This window comes from Sturnira hondurensis, unplaced genomic scaffold (assembly GCF_014824575.4).
Source record: "Sturnira hondurensis isolate 20B ecotype Veracruz unplaced genomic scaffold, ASM1482457v3 Scaffold0015596, whole genome shotgun sequence".
In the NCBI taxonomy this organism is placed as follows: Eukaryota; Metazoa; Chordata; class Mammalia; order Chiroptera; family Phyllostomidae; genus Sturnira; species Sturnira hondurensis.
The window spans coordinates 25,169,177-25,194,540 of NW_028088227.1; the positions used below are offsets into that span (position 1 = coordinate 25,169,177).

At 61.1% G+C, this 25,364-nt stretch overlaps 1 protein-coding gene and 5 long non-coding RNA genes across 7 annotated transcripts in view; 5 read left to right on the plus strand and 1 right to left on the minus strand.

Moving 5' to 3' along the window:
• The first annotated feature begins 1,228 nt into the window (after positions 1-1,228).
• Positions 1,229-2,298, plus strand: LOC119000277 (uncharacterized). Its single transcript, XR_005069278.1, has 3 exons — positions 1,229-1,371; positions 1,631-1,690; positions 2,216-2,298. It is a non-coding gene; the product is annotated as an uncharacterized LOC119000277 (long non-coding RNA).
• Positions 1,229-25,364, minus strand: part of URB1 (URB1 ribosome biogenesis factor) — a 33,426-nt gene continuing 9,290 nt past the window's right edge. The window contains exons 6-25 of the mRNA XM_037065264.1: positions 24,740-24,825; positions 22,807-22,932; positions 21,730-21,854; positions 19,028-19,223; positions 17,902-18,039; positions 15,594-15,767; positions 14,878-15,007; positions 14,196-14,312; positions 13,136-13,248; positions 11,143-11,262; positions 9,816-9,932; positions 9,269-9,407; positions 8,536-8,706; positions 7,531-7,724; positions 6,724-6,942; positions 6,032-6,211; positions 3,948-4,803; positions 2,867-3,068; positions 2,172-2,358; positions 1,229-1,294 (exon numbers count right to left, since the gene is read on the minus strand). Coding sequence (XP_036921159.1) covers positions 1,232-1,294; positions 2,172-2,358; positions 2,867-3,068; positions 3,948-4,803; positions 6,032-6,211; positions 6,724-6,942; positions 7,531-7,724; positions 8,536-8,706; positions 9,269-9,407; positions 9,816-9,932; positions 11,143-11,262; positions 13,136-13,248; positions 14,196-14,312; positions 14,878-15,007; positions 15,594-15,767; positions 17,902-18,039; positions 19,028-19,223; positions 21,730-21,854; positions 22,807-22,932; positions 24,740-24,825 — 3,653 coding nt within the window. The 3' untranslated portion in view covers positions 1,229-1,231. The remainder of the gene's footprint in view (positions 1,295-2,171; positions 2,359-2,866; positions 3,069-3,947; positions 4,804-6,031; positions 6,212-6,723; positions 6,943-7,530; positions 7,725-8,535; positions 8,707-9,268; positions 9,408-9,815; positions 9,933-11,142; positions 11,263-13,135; positions 13,249-14,195; positions 14,313-14,877; positions 15,008-15,593; positions 15,768-17,901; positions 18,040-19,027; positions 19,224-21,729; positions 21,855-22,806; positions 22,933-24,739; positions 24,826-25,364) is intronic.
• LOC119000274 (uncharacterized) lies at positions 9,812-11,234 on the plus strand. Its single transcript, XR_005069274.1, has 3 exons — positions 9,812-9,900; positions 10,120-10,283; positions 10,902-11,234. It is a non-coding gene; the product is annotated as an uncharacterized LOC119000274 (long non-coding RNA).
• Positions 11,362-12,721, plus strand: LOC119000276 (uncharacterized). Of its 2 annotated transcripts, none has more exons than XR_005069277.1 (3): positions 11,362-11,452; positions 11,762-11,918; positions 12,683-12,721. It is a non-coding gene; the product is annotated as an uncharacterized LOC119000276 (long non-coding RNA). The 2 variants fall into 2 exon arrangements; XR_005069276.1 differs by having other exon boundaries at positions 11,370-11,452; positions 11,712-11,918.
• Positions 12,833-14,776, plus strand: LOC119000275 (uncharacterized). Its single transcript, XR_005069275.1, has 2 exons — positions 12,833-13,932; positions 14,121-14,776. It is a non-coding gene; the product is annotated as an uncharacterized LOC119000275 (long non-coding RNA).
• Positions 15,761-17,616, plus strand: LOC119000273 (uncharacterized). The gene is made up of 2 exons (XR_005069273.1): positions 15,761-15,893; positions 16,003-17,616. It is a non-coding gene; the product is annotated as an uncharacterized LOC119000273 (long non-coding RNA).

The window sequence follows — 25,364 nt, forward strand, 5'->3', positions numbered from 1 at the left end:
GCTCCGCCAACCATGCTGTCTGACAAAGTCCGAGCATGGGGAGGACGACTTCAAAGAAGCGTGTTCCGGCCTGGCAGACGGGGCATAAATAGATATGTGGTGTTGATTTTAATCTTGCTGTCTCTTGGTGTTCTAACCTTTACCTTTCTGATAATTTGGAATCTCCTAGAAATGCTGACCATTCTCAGAGCTGAACAGCAACTGGGTCAGGCTGAGGACAATACCACCTTGGCCTTTCCCCAAAATAACACCTCCTCTGAGACCCCAGAGGAGGAAGGGCCCACGATGTCCAGTGAATTCAGGGAAAATAACACTTCCTTCCCTGACCTGATTAAGCAATTGTAGGATAAGATGATATCAGCTAGTAGGGGGCCTGGAATACCCAAGGCAGCCCCCTTAAGTCCCGAGGCAAATCCCCTCTAATGAAATAACCCCTGAATGTCTAAAGTTGTTGGAATAACAGCCCCTCCTTTACCTTGAATAGGGATATACATCTATTAGAATTAGACAGGCAACGAAACAGGAGAAGCTAGTTAGCTATTAAGCATATAGAAAACAGTTACTAGAGAGATAGAGTTTATAGTACACAGAGAAATATTTTAGACAGAAAGATAGCTACGTTAGACATCACAAAGGCTTATGAATTTCCTAACCTCTGCTCAATCTAGCATATCCTTTTGCCCCATGTCGAATTCTAAGACCTTTAATAAACAATAAGATATTCAAACTTTGTACAGAGAGCTATTTCAAATTGTCTGATTAATGGTTCTCCTGGTCAAAATAACTTGTTTAACATAACTGACACTATGGGAACTTTTGTACTTTTCCTGGTTACCTTTGTGTTGATTTTTTCTGCTTAACTGATCATGCTATGCACCTGTAATGTTAATCACTACCAGAAATGAAAATATAAAAACCTGCTTGTACTTGCAATAAACAGAACAGTGCTTCACCCGCCTTTGAGCTGTGTAGTTGCCTGTTACCCAGCGCCAACGCCTGTCCTCACCCTAGGGACCCCTGGACCCTGCTGTGGCCGGACTGAGGCAGGTCACAAAGCGTCTCCTGTCTCCGAGGCCACGCTTCTCAGCTCCACCAGCAGCACAGTGGCAGTGGCAGGCCTGTGCCCTCTCCCACTGCGCGTCCTGTGTTCCCCAGGCAGGACTGGCACACGCTCAGCCACGTGCAGGGCTCTGCACTGCCAGCAACGGGCGCGCCAAGAAGGGGGGTCAACTTACTTGAGTCCGGTCTTCACGAATCTCTGCCAGTCGCCAGGGTCCACTTCCTGAAGTGAGCTCTGCAGGTGGAGCGGGGGAAACACTTGTGAAGCCGCGGCGCACGGCGAGCGGGACCTGGCGTTGAGACCCTCCATAGGTGAGGAATGGTCACCCACACAAGCCACAGGAACTTCTTCATCCTCAGTTTGGAAGCCGCCGTGCACGGGCGCCTCTCCCCGAACAAGCTTCCCCAGCCTTCCCGCAGCGGTCACTGCCCGCCCCTGCGGCTGCCACCTCACAGCCCACTCAGGGCGTTAGTGTGTCTGACAACATGGACCTGGGGGAAGACTACCAGGCGGGGCCCAGGAGGGTTTTAGCACTCAAAGATCAGTTACTGTCATCCCCTTCCTTAGCAGACAGCGGAAAAGGAAGAAGCCCACATGGGTCACGGTCACTGACGGGGAGCCCACCCCCAGGTACGAGACGGTGCTAAGGTGGAGGGGAGGCTGCTGAGGAGGGAAGGGGACCGCCTAGGGCAAAGGGCAGGGGACGTTCTGGGAGGACGAGGACCCTGGGTGGGGTGTGGTCACCAGGGCACGGGCACCGCCAACACCGAACTACGCACTCAAGAGCTTCCATTGCACGACATGAAAACACACGCTGTGAGGAGGGAGTCCAGCCTTGTTCCGACAATGAGAACGGTTTGTGCGGTGTTGATGTGGCCGGGCAGACAAGGGGAGAGACTGGAGTCTCTCCTCGGACAACGTCCGAGGAAGTCTGATGTCCATTCCCGACAGCTCCTCACTCCGGTGGTCGCCCACCTGCTACTCGGCCTCCCAGACACGCCCCTCGCTCTTCACCAGCCCTGTGCGTGCCCCCGGCTTAGAGTGTAAGCCCTGGCCTGTGCCCGCCCCTTAAACATCTAGCCAGGGCTCAAAGGAAAGGAGTGACACTCACCAGCAGCTGGTTCAGCCTCAGCAGCATCTGCTTCTCTCCACCAGGGGCACCGTCTCCGTCCTGCGCAGGGACGCGGAAGGTCCCGAGCAGCCACCTCACACAGGACGGCAGCAGGGCCTCTCTCCAGGCACGCAGCCGCTCTGCTGAGCCCTCCAGGGCGGCCGTGATGGAGTCGGCCACGGTCCAGCTGCAGCACAGGACAGGGTCTCCGTGTCAGAGGCGCCCGAACCCCCCCAGTGCTAATGAGAGCCCAGTGTGACAAGGGGCGGTGTGCCCCGAGTCCCAATCCCCACGCCACCCCAGCACAGGAATCACAGGCTGCCATGGCCCCTCACTCGCTCACGCGTGGAAGAAGGACCGGAGTTTTACCACTAGGGGGAGCAGTGTGGGCAGGCCAGGAAAAGGTTGCATTGTCCCTTCTTTTTCGTGGGAGACGAGCAGGACGAGTGGGCCCCCCCCCGTAGTCGAGGGTGTCCAGTAGCATCACCCCACCCGTGCTGTCACAGAAAGAGCCAGACATCGCCGGGGCCCAAGCCCCCTGGCCGAGAGAATTGTCAGGAGCCGGCCTCCCCCAGTCGTCACCCAGACCGGCACCAGGGCGGGCACAACAGCAGTGTGGTGACCTCCTGCCCACACGTAAACGCTGCAAGGGACAGCGAGGCTGAGGCAGCTGCAGTGGGACTCAGCCTTCGTACCTCGCGTGGCTGCCAGGAATCTGAAGTGAGCTGGGCAAGCGGTCCGCGAGGATGCGGAGGTCCTTGGCCCTTGCGAACGGGACCAGCTGGGCCAGGACCTCAGGGTGCAGCCCCAACCCCTGCGGCCCATCGGCGCTGAGGAGCCTGGCCTGCAGCGGCCTCCACAGGGCCTTCCTCAAGACGGAGGCAACGGCGGGGGTCACTGTGGCAGACACAGAGTGAGAGGTTGTCACACGCAAGGAGACGCCAAGCTGGCACAGACCAGCTCCCAGGAGCTCATGGTTTCACCCCCAGCAATCCCATCCCTGGGCAACGTCACACGTGGCCTGAGGCTGGCCGAGGCAGGAGTGGTGACCTCGGGGACTGCAGCTGCTGCATGCCAGCCTCGCCCGGACGCCGGATGCCCCCTGACAAGGCTCTCCATCTCCAGCCTGGCAGCCCTGGGTGCTCAGCTCCACGCCTGCGAGCAGACCATGCACACCAGAGCCTGGCCCCCCAGGGGCCTGCTCCGAAGGGCCGCAGGATGGGCAGGAGGGCCGCTGACCAGACAGGGCCCTGTGTCTTCGCAGACACCTGCCGTCACCAGTGCGCGGCTGCTTGAAACAGGCGAAGCGGCGGTGAAGCTGCCCACTTGTGCCGCCAGAAGGGACTAAATCTGGGGGGTCGAAAAGTGTCTCCTCTGATGCCCAGCAGGCGGCGGGAGAGCTGGGCCCAGACCACCCTGGCCCAGTGCTGCCGCCTCTCTCCTGATGGAGGGGACAGGGACGATCACCCCGAATGCCTCCTAGTGAGACCCCACTGCCATGTGGCCCCTTCGGCAGTCCCAGCTACTGCCCGCTCTTCCCCTAGCTTCACGTGGTGACGCGGGGCAACACCTCAAGACAGAAGGTCAAGATCGTTGTGGGGGTGGGCGGGTGTCGAGGGAGGCCCTTTCACCTTTCTGCATTTCCAGAGTGGGGTGGACGCTGAAGGAGAAAGGAAGCTGCACCACCCCCAGGACACAGAGCTCCAGGTTGACAAAGGGACCACCAGCCCGTCTGACTTCAAACCCCCAGCTGCCCGGAGCCCTGTCTTCCCGTACCTCCTGCTGGGTGTGCGTAGCACCCCTGGGCCCGGCGCTGGAGGTAGGTGAGCACGAGGGGGAGGAAGTCCTCGACGCCCCCCCGCAGGCGGAGCTCTGCACCCGGCCGCTGGCACCACAGCTCGAAGCTCAGCAGGTGGGTCCAGCTCCGCAGCACGAGCAGGGTGGCGGTGCCCAGGGTGGCCTGTGTGCGCCGGGCCAGGCAGTAGTCGAGCAGGTCGGCCCTGACCGTGGAGGCCAGCTCAGGTGCCCCCTGCAGAGACCGCAGGAACGTGGCATCCAGCTCATCCACGGCCAACGTGGGGAGCAGAGCCCCCAGGCCTCTCAGGTACTCGGAGGTACAGAGGAGCTTGCTGCTCGGCAGCTGACCCTGTGGGCTGCTGGTCAACAGCTGGACCAGAGTCCTGCCCAGGGCGCTCAAGCGTCTCTCCTCCCCAGGGGACTCTGTGGGTGGGTGGGCCACCAGGTGGGCCTCGGGCAGGCACAGCAGGGCGAGGGTGACTTCTCGGAGCTGGGCACCCTCCATGTACGCACGCAGCCCCTGCAGGGCCTCCAGCTGCGGGAGGGTCTTGGGCAGCGCCGAGGTCGGGCCGGCCTTCCTGCTGCACAGGTCCTTCAGCACGGTCTGGACCACGGCCTCCGAGTACCGGGCCAGGAGGTCCAGCCGGCCGAGGCTCTGCAGGATGGGGGCGCTTGCCACCAGCAGCTGCAGAACACCCATGCTGAGGTGGGCTGCCAGGAGCTTCACCAGGACGGGGCTGAGGGCGTGTGGGGGCAGGGCCTGCTGCTCCAGGGCCAGGAACCAGCCCTCCAGCGTGGGGTGTCTGAGGATGGTCACGAGCACCTCCTCCAGGGTCTGGAAGACAGGGACAAGGCACTGGCCTCGCAGGCGTCCTGGGACCAGCAGGGCAGGCCACGGCCGCAGTGTGAGCCCCACTGTGTTGAGCAGGAGGGGCCCTCTGGTCCTGGAGCCAAGTTCTGATGCCCCTCTCAGGAGCCCAGGCAAAGCTGTGACCCTGGCTCGACCATGGGGGCTGGGCCATGGCCTGGTGAGGGTCCAGAGCAGACCACACGCATCTGACGACTTTGAGCCGGAGGCGCTGCCTGCACGGCACGACGGCTCTGCAGTCCCCACTGCACGGACGGCCACACAGCGACGCTGTGAGTGACAACGGCCGCTCACTGACGCCTCCCTAGCACCCGGGACTCCCGAGAAACCGGGGCGAGGGCTGGGCCGGTGAGCACTGCTCAGAGAGGTCCTGAGGGGAGGGAGGGCACGCGGGTTACGGTGCCGTGAGGTCCCCGACCCGGAATGGAGGTGACCCTGTCTCGGCTCCCCGACAAGGCCAGGCCTCCCATGACCCCCGGCTGCAGCCAGTGAGCAGGAAGCAGCTGAGTGCGCTGGGCTGGGCTGGGCTGCAGCCCTGCCAAGCATGATGCCCAGTCAATGAAGCCACACTGGTCCCCTGGGACAGGGACGACTTTCCTCTCCTCATGTACTGGGGAGGGGAGGGGAGGGGAGGGGAGGGGAGGGAAGTCTCCCACAGCTTCCAGTGGGGAAGAGCATAGCGCGGGCCCACGTTCAGGCTGCTCTGCCCGACAGGGTGCAGGAGGTCCTGCGCCCACAGACCTGCCCCAAACGCCTGCCCAGAGGGCGACCAAGGTGCCTACATCAGACTCTGAAGTGAGGACCCCAGTGAACAGGCTGAACGGTGAACTGTGCGTGACCCAGGGGTCCCCTTGACCACCGCCGCCCTGGCTGCCGGCAGCACAGCGGGCACCCCCTCCATCAGGACGCCTGCATGGGGCTACCCTGTCCTCAGGCAGGCTGCAGGAGGGGCTGGGTTTCTCGGGGTGCCCACATCGCAGTGTCTGGAAACTGTGGGGCAGGGTGGTGGCCACGCACAGAGGTGACTGGGAAGGGACGCCTGAGCAAACCATGCGCTTCTCCGGACGGACGGTGGGGTGGCTTCACTGCCTCCCAAGTTCCCCACAACAGCTGCGACCTGCCTCTGATCGGGAGCGGGGAACAGCAGGGGCCCGAGACTTCCAGGGAAAGGCCAGCAGGCAGGAGAGCGTGGTACCTGGTCTCCAGCTAGCTCCAGCGAGGCCACAGACTCCGTGTCCAGGAAGAGCTCGGACTCGGCCTGCGCGGCCTTGCACTTGTGCCGGTTCTGGGCATCCAGCTGCGCACAGTGCAGGACCAGGCGCCGGAGCAGGTCTAGCAGCAGCTGCAGGACGGCGGGGCCCGCACTCCGGCCCAGCTGCAGGAACGAGAGCCATGCGCCCCTCAGACCAGAGCCAGGAGGTGTGACGGCACCACTGACAAGGACCCGGGTGAGAACGGCCACTGCTCACGTTGTTTCGCAGCGAGGGTGGTCCGTCCTGTGTTCTGACTGAGCAGAACGGCCCGTGCCGACCTAGCATGCAACCTGCCCTGAGACTCTGCGAGGTGCACCCGGTGCAGGAGGCTCACCAGGAGCTGCCCAGTGAGAACGAGACGAGAGAGGCCCCTCCTGACCAGCAACTGCACGTGGGTGGCCCCAGCAGCTGCTGAGGGTCCACTGGGTTTGCAAAGTGAGGCCTGGAGGGAAGGGTGTGTAACCTCGCCTGCAGGCCTGCTCCGGGCAGAGCGGGCAGCTGGGCACAGCTGCTAAACAAGCTGCCCTGGCCTCAAGTGGTGGCTCGGCTGTGGTCGTGTGGACAGGGCGGTGCACAGCCCCAGGACTGATTGGCACGGTTGGTGGGTGGGGCCCAGTCACAGGGGGCAGCTCACCTGCCTGAAGCGCTCCACGGTGCTCCGCAGGTACAGCAGCACATGGGTCACCGAGCGCAGGATGTGGTGCATGGGGAGGCGGCAGATGGCAGCCCGTAGCTCTGCCTGAGCCCCCTCGTCCAGCAGCCCGCCCTCGCTCTGGAAGGCCCTCTGCAGCAGGGGGCCGAAGGAGCTGGCCAGGGGGCCCTGGGGGGCCAGGCTGTCCGGCATCTGCAGCGGCTTGGGGAGGAGGAACGCCAAGTCACCACAGACAAAGCAAGTGCGCAGCCAGGGAGCTTGCTGGGCGGAGGCTGCGTGGCGCCCCGAGGGGTGAGCAGCCCCGTGACCCCACTGGGGGTGGGCTCTCGTACCCGAGCACCAGCCCCTAGTGCTGCCCACACCTCTCACTCCACAGGAACTGTTGCTCAGCAGCGCTCCGCCAGCTCCCAGGCAGGCACAGGGGCACCGGGGAGGAGTGTGGGCTGCACCCTAGGGGCAGAAGGTGGCCTCCTCCCCCCTCCCAGGGGTCAGCAGAACAGGCTGCGGGGAGGGGTGCTGGCAAGGCCGGTCTGACAGCTGAGCACCAGGAGCCCAGGGGCCTGCTAGGGGTGACGGAAAACGGCCCTGTGCAGTGAGCTGAGCGTGGCGGGGGAAAAGGAAGGGCACCTCCGCCCCAAAGCCAGAAGTCGGCGGCAGCGACACAGCAGCTCAGGGTCTCACCCCATCAGCTGAGCAGCCTGACACCACCCCACTTCCTGACACAGGGGACCGAGGGCAGGGAACGGCGCTCCACCAATGACACCCCTATGGCCCTGCAGCCGCACTCACCGAGGCCCCGCGGGCAAGCTCTGGGATCCAGACACTGTAGTACCTGCGGAAGCAGGACAGACGGGGGCAGCAGGGCGGGGCCGGAGGCTCGAACCTGTCATACGCCTGAAGCAGGAGGCACAGCACCAGAGGGTCCCGCTGGCTGTGTAGGATGTCAGTGAGCACGGCCGTCAGATATGCCAGGATGCTGTCCCCTGTGGAGGGTGAGGGGCGAGGGAAGGCAGGGCTCACGGGACCGGCCTTCCCTGACCCATCAACACGCTGGCTCACCTGTCTGAGCCCGGAGCGATGCACGCTGACGCCCCCAGGGGTCCCACAGCCACTAGTGGCCCATGCCACTGCTGCAGGTCTCACGACTGCAGAGTGTCCGCGTCCTGCGGCCCAGAGTGCAGGCCCAGGAGTAGAAGAGGTGGGGCAAGGCCACCAGGCCACCCCCTGGCAGTTCAGCTGAGACCACACCGCTGGTCCCCCCAGGCCAAGCCACAGCAGCCCTGCTGGCTGCACGCCCCCCCTGCCCCCCCGCATAGCATGGCCCCAGCACCCTGCTTCCCCTCCTGGAGGGCAGCTGCCCAGAGTACCAGACGTGACCTGGGCTGTCATGAGGTTGAGAAATAGACCCTTAGTCCCTAAACTGCTGACGTGCTGGGGCCTCGTTGTGACCACAGCACCCTGAGCACCCCGACAAATCATACACTGTGCTTAGGGGCACTTCCTCAGGTCTGAGATGCCTGGGTGACCAGCAAATCCTGAGAAGTCACACCTTGGCATCAAGGTGTCAAACACTGAAAGGACCAGCGGTGTCTGCAGCAGACACACCATCTCAGGCTCACCTTCCATGGCCTGTCCCGGCCGCCCGGCTCACCCCCAGGCGTCCTGCCTGCCTCTCTGCCCCAGGGTTCTCGCTGAGGCGGGTTTTCCAGAGCCCCTGGCGCTGCCCCCCCACCCCCCCCATACACAGAACCAAATGGCTGACAACAGCCACATCGTCCCACCCACCGCGGGTACCTGCTTTGCCTTCTGTCCCGAGCAGCAGCTTGTTCCTGGCCTCCAGGGCTGCGGGGACCACGGCGCTGAACGGGAACGTGAGCAGGGCCAGGTCTTCACTCAGCGTGAACCCGACCTCCTCGTCCAGGCCCTCGCTGCCCTCTGCCAGCACGTCCACCATGTCCAGCACGTCTGAGCCGGGGTTTGGCCAGGGCAGAGCCCCACAGGGAGGGAGGACAAAAAAACACGGGCAGAAAGGTGAGCACTGAACCGCTCTCGGGGGACAACGCCTGACACAGTGTAAGTCCAAACAGGGAGGACGCGTCCCTAGGATGGCCGGCCACCTGGCAGGCGCAGTGAAGCCCCAAGAGGCCTGCCCACACGTGAGGGCAGACCGGCCCCATCCGCGGTGCCGAGAGTGGAGCCGCAGCACAGAGGGGCCCAGACCCTGACCTTGCCGAGTGCTGGCCAGGCGAGGCAGATGGGAGAGCCTGGCCTGAGTGGCCCGGCGGCCTTGTCAGCACACAGTGACGACAGTAACAGTGCCCTCAGAGGGTTGGTGAGGAGGGGACACACCCACAGCCCCTACAGGGCTGGGGTCAGCACCAGCACCAAGTGAACGGTGCACACAGAGAACACAGCCTTTGAAACCAAGGGAGGGGACGTTAGCCCTCTGCGTGACCCACCTCTAACCTGCCACTGCAGCTGACCCTCAGAGCCCCAGGGGCTGGGACAGGGGGCGAGGGGCGCCTACCATCAATGTGGGAGACGGGGATGCTGGCGTCGTCGGCGTCCTGCCCGGCAGCGGCGGCCTGCAGGGTGCTGGCTTCCTGGACGGAGTCTGAGGCTCTGTCCGTGTACACGTAGGGGTTTGCCACCAGTGTCAGCAAGACCTGGGTGTCCGGGGGCCGGGTGGGCAACAGGCAGTCACACACGAGGCAGGACACACGCCCCCGACGCCACGGGAGGAACAAAGGGACTGAGACGCAGCAGCTCTCAACAGGAAGAGCATCCCTGTTTCGCGGGGTTTTGAAAGCCCTTCGCTGCAGAGCTTGAAAAGCTGTCTCCTTCGAGTGTCCCCGTCACTTAGCACAGGCCACTCTGTGCACGCAGTTCCCAGTGGGAAACCAGGGGCACCCAGCAGCAGGCTCCCCTCTTACAGGCTCGGCCGTCGGCAGAAACTGGCGGGACCCGGCGGGAACCGCAGACCCACCAGGGGGAGGCCCGGCCCTGACTCGCCCCTGGGGACCCAGGGAGGAACCCTCCCGTAGCGCCCCCCTCCAGGGGAGTTGTGCGCTCACTCGTTCCAGAAAGCGAATCACGGCCTCCTGCCCATCGTCCGCCGCGCCCTCCAGGTGCTCCAGCCACAGCCCCAGCTCCTTCCAGGTGTGCTCGAACACGCCCGTGTCCCGCAGGATCTGCCGGGGCAGAGGGGGCCTGGCTCAGCCGGAGCCCACCCCTGTGGGAGCCGACGGTCCCAGTGTCCCCCCACAGGCTCCTCCCTCCTGCCGCCACTGCCGCGGTGAGGTGCACGGAAGGGCGTCAGCTCTGGCAGAGGGCGTGACCCGCATCCCGTTGCTCTGCTTCCACCCCCCTAATGAACAGGGACACAGTCCAGCTGCGGCGCAGGAGTCCCACTTCTCCCCGACATTCGTGGAGGCCCAGGCACACCTGCACACCTTGACCCTCAACCCGTCTGGGAACCCCTAGGGCAGTGGACCAGCCATGTCGCAGCCTCTCGGTGTGGCACCTCGAGACTCAGACCTGGGGTGAGGAGCACCCCATTTCTAGGTGGGATTGATTATGAGGCAGGACGAACCTGTGGGGGTTGGTCAATGAAACCCCCAAAGGGCCTGACAACAGAGACTCGGGGTCCCAGCCGCCCCAAGGCACGACAAGCCTGACCACACCAGACCCATGTGCTCGCCATCGGTCAGTGACCGTGACACCCAGCCAGGGTCACGTTCACAACTGCAGGAGCTAAAGGGAAGTGAAACGCACAAAGGTCAAGGCCTGGACACGCCCGCCCTCAGGCAGCTCAGTTAAAGGGCAGAGGGGCTAACGCTGTTCAAAGGGAGGGAAACCTCCACACCCTAAAATGACTCTGCCGCCTCCCCAGTGCTCGCTGCAGAGTGCGAACGAGCCATGAGGCGTCCTCCCGCTACAGGGAGACCTGACAGAGCCTGGGGACACACGCCAGGCCCAAAGGATGGGGCCGGAGTTGGCCTCCCTGTGCCCCTCAGACCACACCTGTGCTGCGCAGCGGGCGGGACCACGAGGTCAGGGTGCAGGATTAAACAGGCCCCCTGGAGGCCTGCCGCCTGTAGTTCCCGAGCCCAGAAAGGCACAGCCCAGCCAGGGCGTCCTCACACAGCACCTCTCCCCAGGCCCACCCACGGGGAGAAACACTCCCAGCGAGACTGTGACTGGCACAGCGCAGCCAGGACGCGCAGGGCCAGGACTCCAGCTCACGCTTCCCCACACCGCCGCCCAGCCACCACACAGAGACACCACCGACCTGCTGCCCCAGAACCTTGTGTTTCTAGGTTATCGCAGCCCTAATTCACCAGGTGGAGAGGGCGGCCCGTGCTCCTCGGGGTGTGAGAGTGCGGTGGGGCAGGGACGCACCTTGACGATGAGATGTTTGGTGGACAATTTCAGCTGCAGGTGGGTGCTGGTCACAAACATCTTCATCAGCAGGTAGAACACGGACCGCTCCCCTCCAGCGATGTCTGCCTCCGGGCCCTCCTGCAGCGTGAGCAGAACGGCAGCCTCATGACGGAGGCCACTGTGCGGGGCACACGTGTGCCAGGCCACCGGCCTCCAGGGTGTGGCTCCATCTCAGCCAGCTGCAGCTCAGGACGACTGCAGGGGACGTGTGTACAGCGACCCCTGGGAGCCAGAGAGCTGCACCCCAACCCCACACGGCGCGGCAGTGGTGACAAAGATAGTAAAGGGGGCGGGGGCGCCTTCTTGGGCTGGTGCCATCCTGGGCCCTTCACATACACTGCCTCAGTGTACCCTCCCAGCCACCCCGAGGTGGGGCAGCTGTGACCCCCACTGCTCACGTGCACACTGAGGCAGGGGGGGTGGCCACTGTCCAGGGGCCAAGCGGGGGTCAAGCCTGGGGCCTGTGGGTGTGGGAGGGGGCGGCCCAGGGCTAGCTGGCCCATTGTGGTCTGTGCTCGCTGCCACAGAAGGCGGGGATCCCAGCAGCGACTCCATGTGCGTCGTGAGCCCCTAACAGAGGATTTCGGGCTTGGAATGTGTGTCCCAAAGGAGTGCGGAGCCTCAGCTTCCTGGCCCGAACCCCACAGTGTTGGTGTCGCTGGAGGGAGTCTGCAGCCCTGGAATGAGGGCCGCCCTGAACCCAGGAGGCCCTGGGGCCCCTGCAGCCCAGCCAGGTACCTCATAAACAGCAGGTGGGGTGCAGGACACAAGTTGATACTTTAATCCCAGCTCTTTCAAGGCCTAAGGCCTCTGCTCACTTCCTAACTGAGTGCCCGGCACTCCACAGCCTGTGTGGCTGGGGTGAACACTAACCACCGGCCGCCCTGGCTTCTCTGTGGGTCTGTGGCTGTGACCCCCCAGCAGGGAGTGAAGTGAGAGCTGCCACAGAGCACGCGTGCGGAGCCCGGCACGCAGGGCGCTCTCCACCAGGATGCAGGCTGCGCTCAGAGAGAGGACGGGGTGGGAGGACACATGACCCAGTGCCTCGGCATTCTTGCCCCTTTCTGGAAACGCCACACGTGCAGGTGTCAGGTGCCCTTCCACGCCCCCAGGTCTGTAAACAAGACCTGAGGCCCTAAAGGGAACCAGCAGGGGCTGCTGACAGAGCCCAGCAGGGGGCGCTCCTCCTGCCCAGTCGCCGCCCTGGGGGCCGACCTCCACCCAGTGCATTGGAGTCCCCCTCCCGGGTCAGCACCGGGCTCTTCGGAAAGCCCTGCAAGAGGCCACTGAAGACCCAGAACAGCGCCCGTGGTCCACTGACTGTCCCCCAGCCTCACCCGCCGCCGTCTGGGGGTCCAGTCCTGTCTGTGTCAAGTTCTTCCAGAATGAGGACAAAGGGGAGAAACACATTTTACTCTATCTCCCTAAAGGTTTGAAAAAAGACTTTTAAAATTTTTTCTTTTAAATACTCACCCAAGGATGTGCCCATTAATTTCAGAGAAAGAAAGGGAAGGAGTGAAACATCGATGTGAGAAAGAAACATCGATCGGCTGCCTCTTGTAAACGCCCTGATCAGGGACCAAACCCACAATCCAAGCATGTGTCCTGACTGGGCATGGAACCCACGACCTTTTGGTTTACAGGACAATGCTCCAACCAACTGAGCCACACGGGCCAGAGCCCAAAAGATTTTGAAATGGAAAAAAAAAAAAAGTGAGACAGTCAAGACAAGAAGCACAAAACCCACCAGCACCCAGCAAGGCTGTGTTTTCAGCGCCTTGTTTTGGAAAAGCAGAGCCACGGGCCTCCTGGTTCACAAGCCAGGACCTGCCCTCAGCTCTGGACATGTCCCCCTAAACAAGGACCCTTACTACTGCCATGGTGCCCCCAGCCCACCAGGGTCCTTCCTGACCCAGTGGGCAAGGACAGAAGGCAGAGGGCTGCCCCCTACCTGCGCCTTTAGCCACGCAAACTTGCTGGCGGGAAGCTCCAGTGCCACCCTCAGGATGTGGTGCTGCAGGACGGGGGGCACCTGCTCGCGAAGGCCCTGCTCGGAGATGACGCCTGTGGCGGGGAAAGGAGAGTCAGGTCATGGGGAGGCGGGCACCAGGCCCAACGAGGGGCGCCACGCCCAGAAAGGCAGACCAACGCAGATTCCGTCCCCCAGCCCTGGGGCCACCCTCACATAGGCTGTGCCCAGTCCTCTGCCCAGCCCCCTCCCCCCAGAGGCCCAGCCCAGCCCTGGACGAAGAGCTGAACCCCACCTGTCTCTCGGCCCACAGGCCTCTTCCTACAGCTCGACGCCACCCCCGCCCGCCCTGCCGCTGTCTGGGGCTGCTCTCTGCCCACCCTGCCATCTCTTGCTCACACCACCCTCGGTGTGGGCACAGGCCTGGCTCCCCAGACCGTGGGGAGACGGCAGCCACCTGAGACAGGGTCCCTGCCCTCGGGCCCGATTTCTAGGTTTCTCTTTGCCTGGGAAGGACACAGCCGCTACGCACAAAAGACCCACTCGGGTAAACATCCTGTTTTCCTCTCGAAGAGTGGCCACCCTCCTGCCACCTAAAAAGCCAAGCGCAGCTCCTGCCGGGCCGCCCCACAGCTCAGACACACCCAGGGCTGCAAGGCTTCTTCCTCAGCCCTGCCACAAAGTCCGCTCTGCCGGACAAACGCTCACTGCCAAGGAGGGAACGCGACCGGACAGGCTGCGCTCCGTCTACAGGGCACGGTGTGAACAGGACACACTGGGTAAAACGCGAGGCCGTGTCGGACGCCCGTGTGAGTACAGACTGCCTCCTTGGGCCTCCCCGTCCCTTGGGAAGGGGCTTTAAGGGGAACGTCCCTGGTCTAGATGGCTGGGCGCCCGTGGCAGCAGCTCAGGCTGCCTTCTCGTCCCCTCTCTCACTGCGGCTGGGCGCCCCCTACTGTTCACACAGGGAGATAGGCTGTTTGACAACTCTGGTCTGCACAGACCCGGCGGGCTGGCGGCCGGTTTATGCTGGGAACCGCACCTCTCAGGAGCTTGCTGAAGTCGAAGTTGTACTGCATGACCACGTGCGGGACCACCTTCTGGTACAGGCAGACAGCCTGGAGCAGGGCAGCTCGCAGAAGCACGGTCTCTGCATCGCCTGAGCAGGAGGGGAACGGCTCCAGTCAGGAGGCGCACTGCCCCGCCCCCATCAGCCAGCGGCCTGTGGTCGGGTACCTGTGACCCATCGGGCACCCGTGACCCAGCACGCCAACCGCCTGCTGAGTGGAGGCTGTGGACAAACCCCCTCCCCCATTCCTGAATCCACACAGTAAAGGTCAAGGCTGGGCAGACGGCCCGGTCCAAGTCCCCACTTCAGTGGTGTGACCTCGGGCAGGTCAGGGCCACTGTGTCTCTGTGCTTGTGTCCCCTGAGCAATGGGACGCCTGGCAGTACCCACTGCACTGGGCCACGGGGGCAGGGGTGGTGGGCAGGATACAGATATAAGACACAGAGCCTGCCACCCAGCTAATAACAAGGTCTGTGTCACCGAGTCTGATTACCGGAGACCACACAGCCACCTCCACCTGCACAGCCCGAGAGGGGGCCCCACCCACCCCACCCAGAAAGGCCCGGCAAGTCTGTGACACGTTAGCATTCAGCACAGGGCTCCTTCACAGCCCACGCCGTGGCTCCCCCCTGCAGGCTGCCCCGTAAGCCCTCACCACACGAGGGCACCTCGCAGGCCGCAGGAGCCTGGCTGCCCTGTTTCTTTCCTTTCTCCTCATCCTGTTTTGCATCCTGTTTGCTAAGTGACTGCCAGACCCACACAATGGTGTTCAGGTCTGGTAGAACCTAAATGGGAAAAGAGAAGACTGAGTCACATAAACGAGGAAGAGAAACCAGTAAGGAGAACCCCCTGACGAGAGGAAACACCAAAGGGGTGGGGGCGGGGGGGCCGGGCTGGGTGTGCATGGGGACACACGGCAGGACCAGGCCCCCGGCCTCCTGTTCTCAGGTCCAATTCCTGGAACTGAGCACAGTGAGGCTTTGGTGAAAACAAGTCCGGTAATTAAAACATGTCCCTTCAGACCCATTCACCTCAGCAAGGCCTTGGGAACAAAGGGACACACCCTTACGACTCTCCGGGGGGCCTGCCCGGTGTGACCTTGGCTCTTTCAGGGCAGCTGGCTAGTGTGCAGAGGACTGGCCTTCCTGACTTACCAGAATAATCTGTGGGAGCAAGAGGGGCTTCCCAGCGGCCCCTCCTACCGGCCTGCGTGCAGCATGGGCAGGGTCGGCTACGCCAGCTCCTGATGGGCCTCAGGCCCCAGGACCACCCCAGCTGACCCCTTCCCTCCACCTCTGTGCCCTTTCTGACCGGCATTCCGGAAAGCCTGGATGGTCCCGCAGGAAGGCCAGGCCTGGCTGCCACGCCTACCTTGCTCAAGGCTTCTCTGAAGAGGCGCACGAAGTCCTCCATCACTGGGGCCGTGTACACGCCGGGCTCCAGCCAGGCCTCTCCACTCAGGCAGTGCTCAATGGTCTTCAGAGCCCTCCTCAGGATGGCAGAGAGAAAGCACAAGGCCGTGTGCTTCACGGACTTGCTGTCCAGCTGGGGAGACACACGTGAAGCCCACATGTGCCTGCAGGCCACACTGTGGGCGCACCTCCATGCCCCGGGCTCGGGCCCCCCAGGGGAACCACACGAGACGTGGAGGAGAGGTGGCGCCCCCAGCAGGTGTGGGGAGGTGGTCACGAATGGAGGAAAAGGGTATGGTTTTCTGTTTCTGTCTAGTCATCTGTGGTGGGTCTGCCCTGATAATCGCTCCGCTCACACGATGGCCCAGGTCACCGACAGCCAACATGGCACTGGACCGATGCCAGCCCCTGTGCGAGCATTCGAGTCGGCCGCAGAGATGACAGGCTGGGGTGGCAGGAGCGCCAGCAGGAAGAGCCGGTGATCTGCTGGGGGACGCGCAGCCCGGGTCCCAGGCCACCGACACCCTGACGCTCTGCTATGTTCGGAACCACAGGAGAACCATCACAGTCCGCACTCACTGCAGAGGCTGAAGAACTTTCCAGAACCTGTGCTACTTATCGCCAAACATAAAAGGGCCGGTGGAGGCTGGTCGCAGAGTGCCCAGCACTTCCTGGGCATGGGAAACACACCCCATATCGGGCCCAGCCCAGCCACCTCCACCACTGGCTGATGCCCGAGAACAGCCGACCGTGTGGGCACCGGCGTGCATCCCGGGGACTCGGCCAGGTAGAGACGGGAAGGTTTTCTGATGGACTCCCAATTTAGTGACTGGGACAGCCCACCCCTAGCAGCCCGATGAGCAGGGGATCGCGTTACTCACACGCTACACCCTCAGGCTGCTCTACAGGAAGCACCAGACCAGTGGTGGCCCCACCCCAATCACGAGCGGCAGGGGCGGGGCCCAGACAGGTGTTCACAGGTATACCCGATGGCCTGTGGCACAAAGCTCAGGGCAGCCCGAGACCCCACCTCCGACAGCTCATTTCCTGTTTCTAAAATAAGCTAACTCTTCTCTTCCCGATCCTAAAACATGTGCTACTGAAAATGGTCAAGTGATATTGTAAAGAAAAATGTAAAACAGTCTCGAGCCCCACGCAGCACTGTCTCACTCAGGACTCACATTGGGACCCACACTTGCAGGCCACCTGGCGGCCGCCCCCCGTTGCGCTACCTGGGGGTCAGCGTGGCCTCTCCCACAACAGCAACACCAGGCGCCAGGGGAGGGAGCAGCAGGCCTGTGAGCCCCAGGAGGCCTCATGGGCTCGCAGGGCAGACAGGCCCCGGATGCCTGGAGGTGGCACTCGCTGCCCACTGAGGGGAGACACTGTGTCTCCCAGGAGGCAGGCGGGCACTGGGGCACCTGTTTTGTTATGATTTGGCGTCCAGAACACATGCTTTCTCCCCAGTCCCACACGCCTTCTCTTTGCTCCTCACCCCACTGCCTGCTCTTGGCACAAACCCTTGGGGGGGCCCAGCTACCAACACATGCCTAACCCCCCACCATGGTCTGAGGAGCCTCTGCCCCTCGACATCAGGCCACTGCACTCAGGCTGTGTGACACCCACGGCAGACACTACCCCCCTGTGCTCATGCGACCAGCCAGCCTGCCCTGAAGGGGGGAACCCACCTGCCCCAGACCCCCGGGCCCTGCACCCCTCCAGGTGGAGGCCACCTGGGTCCAGGAGGAGCAGGTAGGGCCTGGGCCCACGGGTGCCAACAACCCAAGATGTCCACCTAAGGCCACAGTGTGGTGGGCACACGAGACCCTCAGAATGTGGCTTCTGATGGGACCTGGGGGCCTTTCGCAACAAACGATGAGATGAAATTCAATCATCATTCTTTCCTCGAGTGCCCCCTCCAAAGAACGCCTGAAACAGCTGGTCCTAAAAGGAAAAGTTTCCCAGAAGTCTTAATGCCATCACTTAAACCACAAAAGGAAGGGGCATCCAGTGACGTCCATCCCACGCACTCTGGAGGTCCCAGACTTATGAGACTGAGGCACGACACGGCCTCAGGCCCTGCCTTGTGGAGAGACTCCAGGCTGCTGCCGGGCTGGGCAGGGCCGCTGCCACCTCGCCCCGGGCGGGAGTGCCCCGCCCTGGTCGGGGGTGCAGGGGAAGCCCCAGAGGCTTATGGGCAAATTGCTGCCCTCGGAAACACCTGCCAGGGTGAGCAGAAGAAAGTTCTAGAAGCAGCCAGCACTTACGTTCAGTGCCTGGGTGAACATGATCTTGTTGCACACTGGGGGCACCGTGGTCACCATCACCATGGCCAGGAGGCGGGGAAGAGGCACGAACTCCCTGGTCTGAAACGCCCGGGAAACGTCCGGCTGGGCCTCGTAGATCTGCAAGCGGGAGAACACGGGGCAGCTGGTGCCAGGGGCGACGTGCAACGCCTGGGCACCGTGACCACAGTGGCAGGAGTCCCAGGCCTGGAAGAGCAGCCCACAGATCCAAGGGCCAAAGAAGCCGGTCACAAAGCCGGCTGTTCCCGGGCAGTGACCTTCAGAGCAGAGCTCAGCCTGTGGCCCGGGAGTCTCTTAGAACCTCTTAGAGCCTCTGGTGGCAACCAGTCACTGCCAGAGCCGACCGGCACCGCGCTCGGCGGGCACCTGGCAGACGGGGCTCTTTCTGGCACTGGGAAAACAGAACGTGCTTATAGACGGCAAAATCAGGCTCCCAGGAGGTTACATATTCCCCTCGGGGCACACGGCTAGTGAGCAGAGAAGCGAGGGCTGACACCCGGGCCAGCAGAGGCTGCGCACCTGCCCCCTTCCCAGGGTAGCCACGGCAGGGCCCGGCCCCGGGCACGGCGGAAGAAAGCAGTCCCAGGCATTTCAGCAGTGGGCAGGCCGAAACGAGTGAGAGTGCGGGAGAGAGACAGACAGACAGACAGACAGAGAGACCTCACTGGTAGGCAAGGGGACGCCAACACCTCTGGTCAGAAGGAAGTGACCTCACACCCATTCGACGTGGCAGGCCGCTGTGCCACAGCCCGCCTGCCGCTGTTCTGACTGGTCGACATAGCGACCCTCACAAACCAGCCTATGATAAGGACGTCCCACTAATGCCAGTCTCACTCTGGAGACTCAAGATGACCTCACTGCCTGCAAATTGGGGTGAAAAAGATGAAACTGCCTCAACCGACTCAAAAGGTCTAACCCTCACAGCCAAGTTTGGTGAACAGCAGGACAGACAGGCAGAGGGCACAGAGTCACGCGGCCTGCGGTGCCACCCCCCTCCCCGAAGAAGTCGGGCCGAAAGGTCTTCCCGCTCAGTGCGTCACCAGGCCACCCCGCTCTGCCCGCCCGCCCTGCCCGCCCAGGGCCTCACCTTGCTTAGGAGCTTCATGTTGTTGGACCAGGTGGACTTCGCTCTTGGGAGGAAGGAAAACGTGACTTCCTTGAAGTATCTGTTCAGCAGGTCCGGGCACACTCTGAGGATGCTCACTACCAGCTCAGCCACCAGCTCGTCGTCAGCTGCCGTCTTCAGACCCAACAGGAAGTGCAGCAGCGTCAGGTTCCCTCCTCTGGGTGGAGGGAAGAGGGCTCAGCAGGGGACGCCACCACGCAGAGCTCAGGATAAGCCCCCAGCCACGGGTAATTCCATTTCTGGTCAGTTTCTCTCTCACGGCGTAAAGTAGGGTGTTCTCACGGCCTGTGGAGGGCCCTCACTGCGGGGCTTAAATTTCACCCCTCCACTTTGTCCCCCCGCCCCTCCAATCTGACTTGCATAGAGAGAGACCCTGCGTCCATCCACCCTGAGTCCTCCCTGTCTGCCTGAAGTCAGGCCGGTGTGACGAAAGGGCCAGACCCAAGATCGGTGGGCACGACCTGCTCCCAACCACACCGAGCCATCTCCTCTGCCCATCCACGAAAAAGTGGGCGTGTGCACAAGTACGCCAAAGAGAAAATGCATCTTTCTGTTGGAACTATCGTTTTGTTCACATAAAGTGCCCCAGCACTGCCCCAGTCTGCAGCGCCAACAGCATTCCCTCTAGGAGAGCTTCTGCTTCCTGTTTCTAGCTCACTTCTCATCCCACGCCTCCACTCGGCAGCTGAAAGAAGCTAACACAGGAAAGAAAATCTTCAAAATGTGTCCCGGTGTGAGGCGGTTTTCAAAAGTATAAGATGACAAAAAAGAAGAAGCCAGAAAATCTACAGGCATTAAAACCTGCAGGAGGGGAGCCACCAGTCCAGGGTGTATGCAGCCGGGACCGCGAGGCCCTGGGCTGACCCCCCGGCGCCGTTTAAGGAAAGAAGCCTTTTCATGTCTGCTTGACCCTGCAAAGCCCTGGGCTCCAGAAAACCCTGTGAAGGTGCCCCGCACGCATGCCACGCTGCTGGCCTCTGCGACCTCACCGTTTTGTATCCCTGTATGAATGGACTAAATCTAAGATGCTACATGACAAGCTTCACATACAGTCAAAATTTCTCAAAAATTAAATTAGGAAAACTTGGATCAGAAAGTCATCTTCTTATGAGCTTAAAATTCTTACTTAATATGAAAAGTTCATAGGCAAAACATGCTTTGCAATGTGCTGTCAAATGAATGAAACATTAAATTTATGAGTGTTAGAAATACTGTGGCTACTTTAATCAGCAACAATGTAACAACACAGGACACTTCATTAACAACAACATAATGATGGGGAACACTTGACCAGTGTACTTGTCACCAATGTGACAATGCAGTGCACTTCACCCAGCAACAATGTAACAATACCAATCACTTCACCCAGCAACAATGTAACAACACAGGCCACTTCACTCAGCAACAATGTAATGCAAGTGCATTTCACTCAGCAACAATGTAACTATGCAAATATACTTCACTCAGCAACAATGTAACAACACAGAACACTTTCTTTTCTAGAGCACAGGGCCCTCCCTGATCCAGCCTCCTCTAGGCAGAGGCCAGAGGACTTTATTTCCACTGTATAGATGAGGGGTAGAATCGAGAGACACCCTACTCACACTCCTAACCACAGCAGGCTCATCAGTCTGGCCCACAGTCTGCCTTTGTAAACCAGGCTGCACAGCACACAGTCACACCACGGTTTATGTCCACACCGAACGTGCTACAATGCACAGCTGAGGGTCCCCAGAGAGACCGTAAGGCCCGCCAAGCCTCAAACACTGACGACTGGGCCCTTCAGAGAACCAGCCCACTGACCCTTGTCCACACTGTGATGCCTCGCTTTCATCAAGCACCTAATGTGTGCCAGCCTCTGCAGACCAGCCTCTGTTCCCTTCTTCACCCACCAAGCAAATAAAGAAGCACACAAGGCGACAAGGCATGTGTGTCTCAGTCACAGCCAGAAGCAGAGCCCAGCAACAGGACAGGGAAAGAGGGCCAGCTGTTCGGAAGGGGCCACCAGGCCTCCCTGAGGTGGGATATCAGCACAGAGACCTGCTGCAATGACAGAGTGAGGCTTCGGACTGTTGGGGACACACATTTCAACTTTCTCGTGCTTTCCATGGATGTCGCCACAAGCAAAACTCCCTTCCTCTCCCAGAGGCACAAACCCCTGTGTTTTGCCCAGGGCCTCAGAGCTGTGAGTAACCCCAGGCTGTGTGGACAGACCCACAGCCACAGGCTGACTGGACATGCTCGTTCGACCACAGGCCAGTTCACGGACCTACGTGGGTGGCCTGTGCTCCCTGTAAACCTGGAGTAACAACGACCACCTCCCCCCCCCCGCCCCGGGATGACCCCGAGGCCTGTGTCAGGGCCGCCCGCTGTGGGAAGACGAATGCAGACTTAGTCTCGGGCCCGGCCTCCGAGTGAGCGCATGGCAGCTCCTCAGGTGCCCGGTGTCCTGCCTCTGTCCCAGGTACCCAACTGCTGCCTGAGACCTTTTCCCCACAGGCACACGTGACCAGAAGCCCTTTGGTCTCCAACCCCCTCCCCGAAACCAGGGAGCGTCTCCATCACTGGTTCTCACCACCAGTCCCACCCCTTCGGTCTCACCGCCCAGTCTCGACTCCTGAGGACACGCCCCTCCCACGGAGGGGGGGGGCGTCACGCTTTACCTGCCAGAGGTGCCCAGAGAGGGGTCGTGGAAGTTGATGCCGTGTTTGAGCGAGCAGCAAAGGTCCAGCAGGAAGCTGTGCACCAGCTCCCTCACCGCGGCCTTCCCTGCGTCCTCGGCAGAGGCCTGGGGGATAAAGACCGCAGTGAGGGTCCTGAGGCCACAGACCTCCGTAATGGCCCTGGGAGGGAGACGGCACTTCCCCGAGCCCAGAGACAGCTCAGAAAGCACCTTCAGCCCTGGCTGGTGTAGCTCAGTGGATTGAGTGCAGGCCTGCGAACCACACGACGCGGTTCGATTCCCAGTCAGGGCACATGCCTGGGTTACAGGCCAGTTCCCGGTTCCCGGCAGGGGACACATGAGAGGCAACCACCCATTGATATCTCTCTCTCTCTCTCTCCCCTTCCCTTCCCCTCTAAGATAAATAAATAAAATCTTAAAAAAAAAAAAAAAAGGAAGTACCTTCAATCCAGCTCTTGGTACCGTTTCAAAAAAATAAACAAAAAACACCCAGAAACACCAATCAAGATTAAAAAATACCCCTAAAAGGGGCAAGTTTAAACCTGTATTTTTAAATAAGCTTAAGAAAAACTGGATTTCTCTTGTTCTTTTCCACAAACCCCACACTGGGGAGTGGTTTTATTGAGCCCCCAAGGCTTGCTGGTAACAGATGCATGAAACATGCTCAGAGCAGGCGGCCGTAGGCTAAGGGGAGGCAACAGTGTAAAGGCAGGTGCACCCGGCTGGTGCGGCTCAGTAGACTGAGCACGGGCCTGTGAATGGAAGGGTCACCGGTTCGACTCCTAGTCAGGACACATGCCTGGGTTTCAGGCCAGGCCCTCAGTAGGGGGCGTTCGAGAGGCAACTGCACACTAAGATTTCTCCCCCTCTCTTTCTCCCTCTCTCTCCTCTCTAAATAAATAAATAAAATCTTTAAAAGAAAGCAGGTCCTCAGTCTCCAGCCGTGCAGCTCACACGTTGCCACTGGTGGACAGCGGGAGGCGGACAGCGGGAGGCAGACAGCGGGAGGCGGACAGCGGGAGGCGGACAGCGGGAGGCGGACAGCGGGCGGCGCTACCTTGGCATTTTCTAGGTCCACATCGACGACCCCCTTCCAGCCGTACAGAGATGCGATGTGGGTGAGCAACTGGCCGGTAAAGAAACGCACCTTCTGGGTTTTGGAGAGGTTTTTATTGTGAACCACCTGCAAACAGTGAAACAAATCAAGTTCAAGGAATTCCATTTTAAAAAGTGTTCACTGACCTCTTCCATTATAAAAATAACGTAGGCTTGACAAAATATTTGGCCAAGAAAGACAACTATGTGAGGACAAAACTGAAGTCACCGAGAGTCCCACCCTCCTAGGACTTTGGGACTCGTCCCTCTGCCCCCCCCCAACACAACACGCGTGTGCGAGCACCAGGAGGGGTGGGGTTTCTGCGCCTTTGAGGGTCTACCCAGACAGCTGTGCACCTGCTTCTGTGTGCACGGCACAAGCTTTCCCCACAGCCGGAAACAACCCCCGAACACCATTTGGGCCAAGTGTCATTCCTTCCTCCGAGGGAGCCCGGAGGGCGCAGTCAGGCTGGGCCCTACCCAGGCTGCGACGGGCAGCCTGGCACAGCCGCACAGCGCACGCTCTTGGTCCACCCCCAGCAACCTCTGAACCTCTGGGGGTTTCTGTTCTGCTGGCAAGTTTCCTGGGCGGCTCCGAGGCACCCACCACCCCAGCCCCAGGCCTGCACACGGCCTGCAGACCTCTGACATATGCTGCCAGACCCCTGTCCTCCTGAGAGCTGGACACTTCTTCCAGGAAGGCCCCACTCTGAGCATCTTTGCTAGAACAAGTAGGTGCTAAATGGGAGATGAAAGAAACTGCATCTAATCACTCCCACTTTATTTAAATCTTTTTCTTTTATTGATTTCAGAGAGGAGAAGGGAGGGACAAAGAGAGGGAGAGAAACACCGACCAGCTACCTCCTCCACGTGGCCTGACCAGGGACCAAACCCGGAGCCCAGCCATGTGCACTGACCGAGAATCAAACTCACGAGGTCTTTTCGGTCTGCAGGACGAGGGCCGGCCCACTGAGCCACACAGGTCAGGGACCATAACCTGTGTCACTTTAAACCAGGCTCCGAGCCTCAGCAGTGCGGAAGCCAGGGGCCTGGTGGCAGCTGTGGGGCCGTCCTGTGCACGTGACTATGGGATGTCGGGCAGCATCCCTGGTCTCTCCCTGCCAGACACCAGGTGCCCTCCCCAGTTCTGGCAACCAGGAAGGTCCCCGACACTGCCAGTCGCCCTGCGGGGTAAGGGGCACAGTCGCCCCGCCGTGGGGCACTGCTGCTGGTGAGCGCCTCTTTCCCTGTGGACCACCAGTCCAGGGCCCTCCCCCACTCCCCGTCCCCCAGCACAGCTGTCTGTGTCAGGAGGGCTAGAGAGCCATTCAGTGAAGACGGGGTCCTGCCCCAGTTATTGCGGCTCAGGGGACGGATCACCAGCCTGAGAACCAAAGGGTCACAGGCTAATTCCGAGTCAGGGCACCTGCCTGGGCTGTGGGCCAGGTCCCCAGTAGGGGGCGCGTGAGAGCCAGCCACACACTGATGTTTCTCTCCTTTCTCCCTCCCTTCCCCTCTCTAAAAATAAACAAATAAAATCTTTAAATGAAAAAAAGACAGGGATCCTTGCAGCAGGGTTACTGGTCCATCACATATTTGTAAAAGAAAACTCAAGAGACGGCTGGCCAAGGAAGACAGCTGGCCATTCACAGCTCACAGTGGCCGAGATGCCCATTCACAGCTCACAGTGGCCGAGATGCCTCCGGGCCACCTCGGCCAGGGCACCTGCCACCCGGCTGACCTCCAAGATGGCCCATGGGCAGCACGGCGCTTCTGCTTTAGAATCAGCCTTCCGCCCCGCCCGAGCGACAACCTGCATGAGCCATAATGCACGGCTGTTGGTCCCATGAGACGTGGGAGGGGTGACGGGGAGGCGCTGGTGAGCAAACACGCACCTTTGTTTGCAGCGTGGACAACAGGAGGTTGACGGTAGAGATCCTGTCCTCCTTTACGCCTGAGCTGAAAATGCACGGAATGAACTCTGGAAGGGAAAGGGCGAAGCATCAGACTCGGGACAGTTTGGTGTGAGCAACACGACAGAACGCAACTCCTCACACGGGGCTGCACACCGGGCCTTTGCCTTCGTCTGCAACTCCGCCCTTTCGGCCGCACAGGCAGGTGCTCGCGCCGGTGGCCCGGGAAAGCGACCGCCTCCCGGTGAGACAAGGACGGAGCCTTCAGTTCCTAGTCCTTTAGTTCTGTTCTTTTTCCACTTATCACATCGCTGTCAGTAAAAATAACCAAATGCCGACCGTCACAAAGACGGTATGTGCTACAGTCACAGTTTTCTAAAACCCGTCTTCACCCACCCTGCTCTGTGATGATGGCCATTTCCCTGACTGCTGGGCGAGTCCGGGGTCCCTGTGGGCACCAGCACCGTCACTCTCAGACCGGGAACACCGGCGGCGGGGACACGAGGGCATGTCCAGCCCCACTCCACACACGCCGCCGGGCACATGCTTTCTGCACGGGCAGGCTGTGACTCTCACAGAAGAAAAACTGGGAAATACCCAGCACACC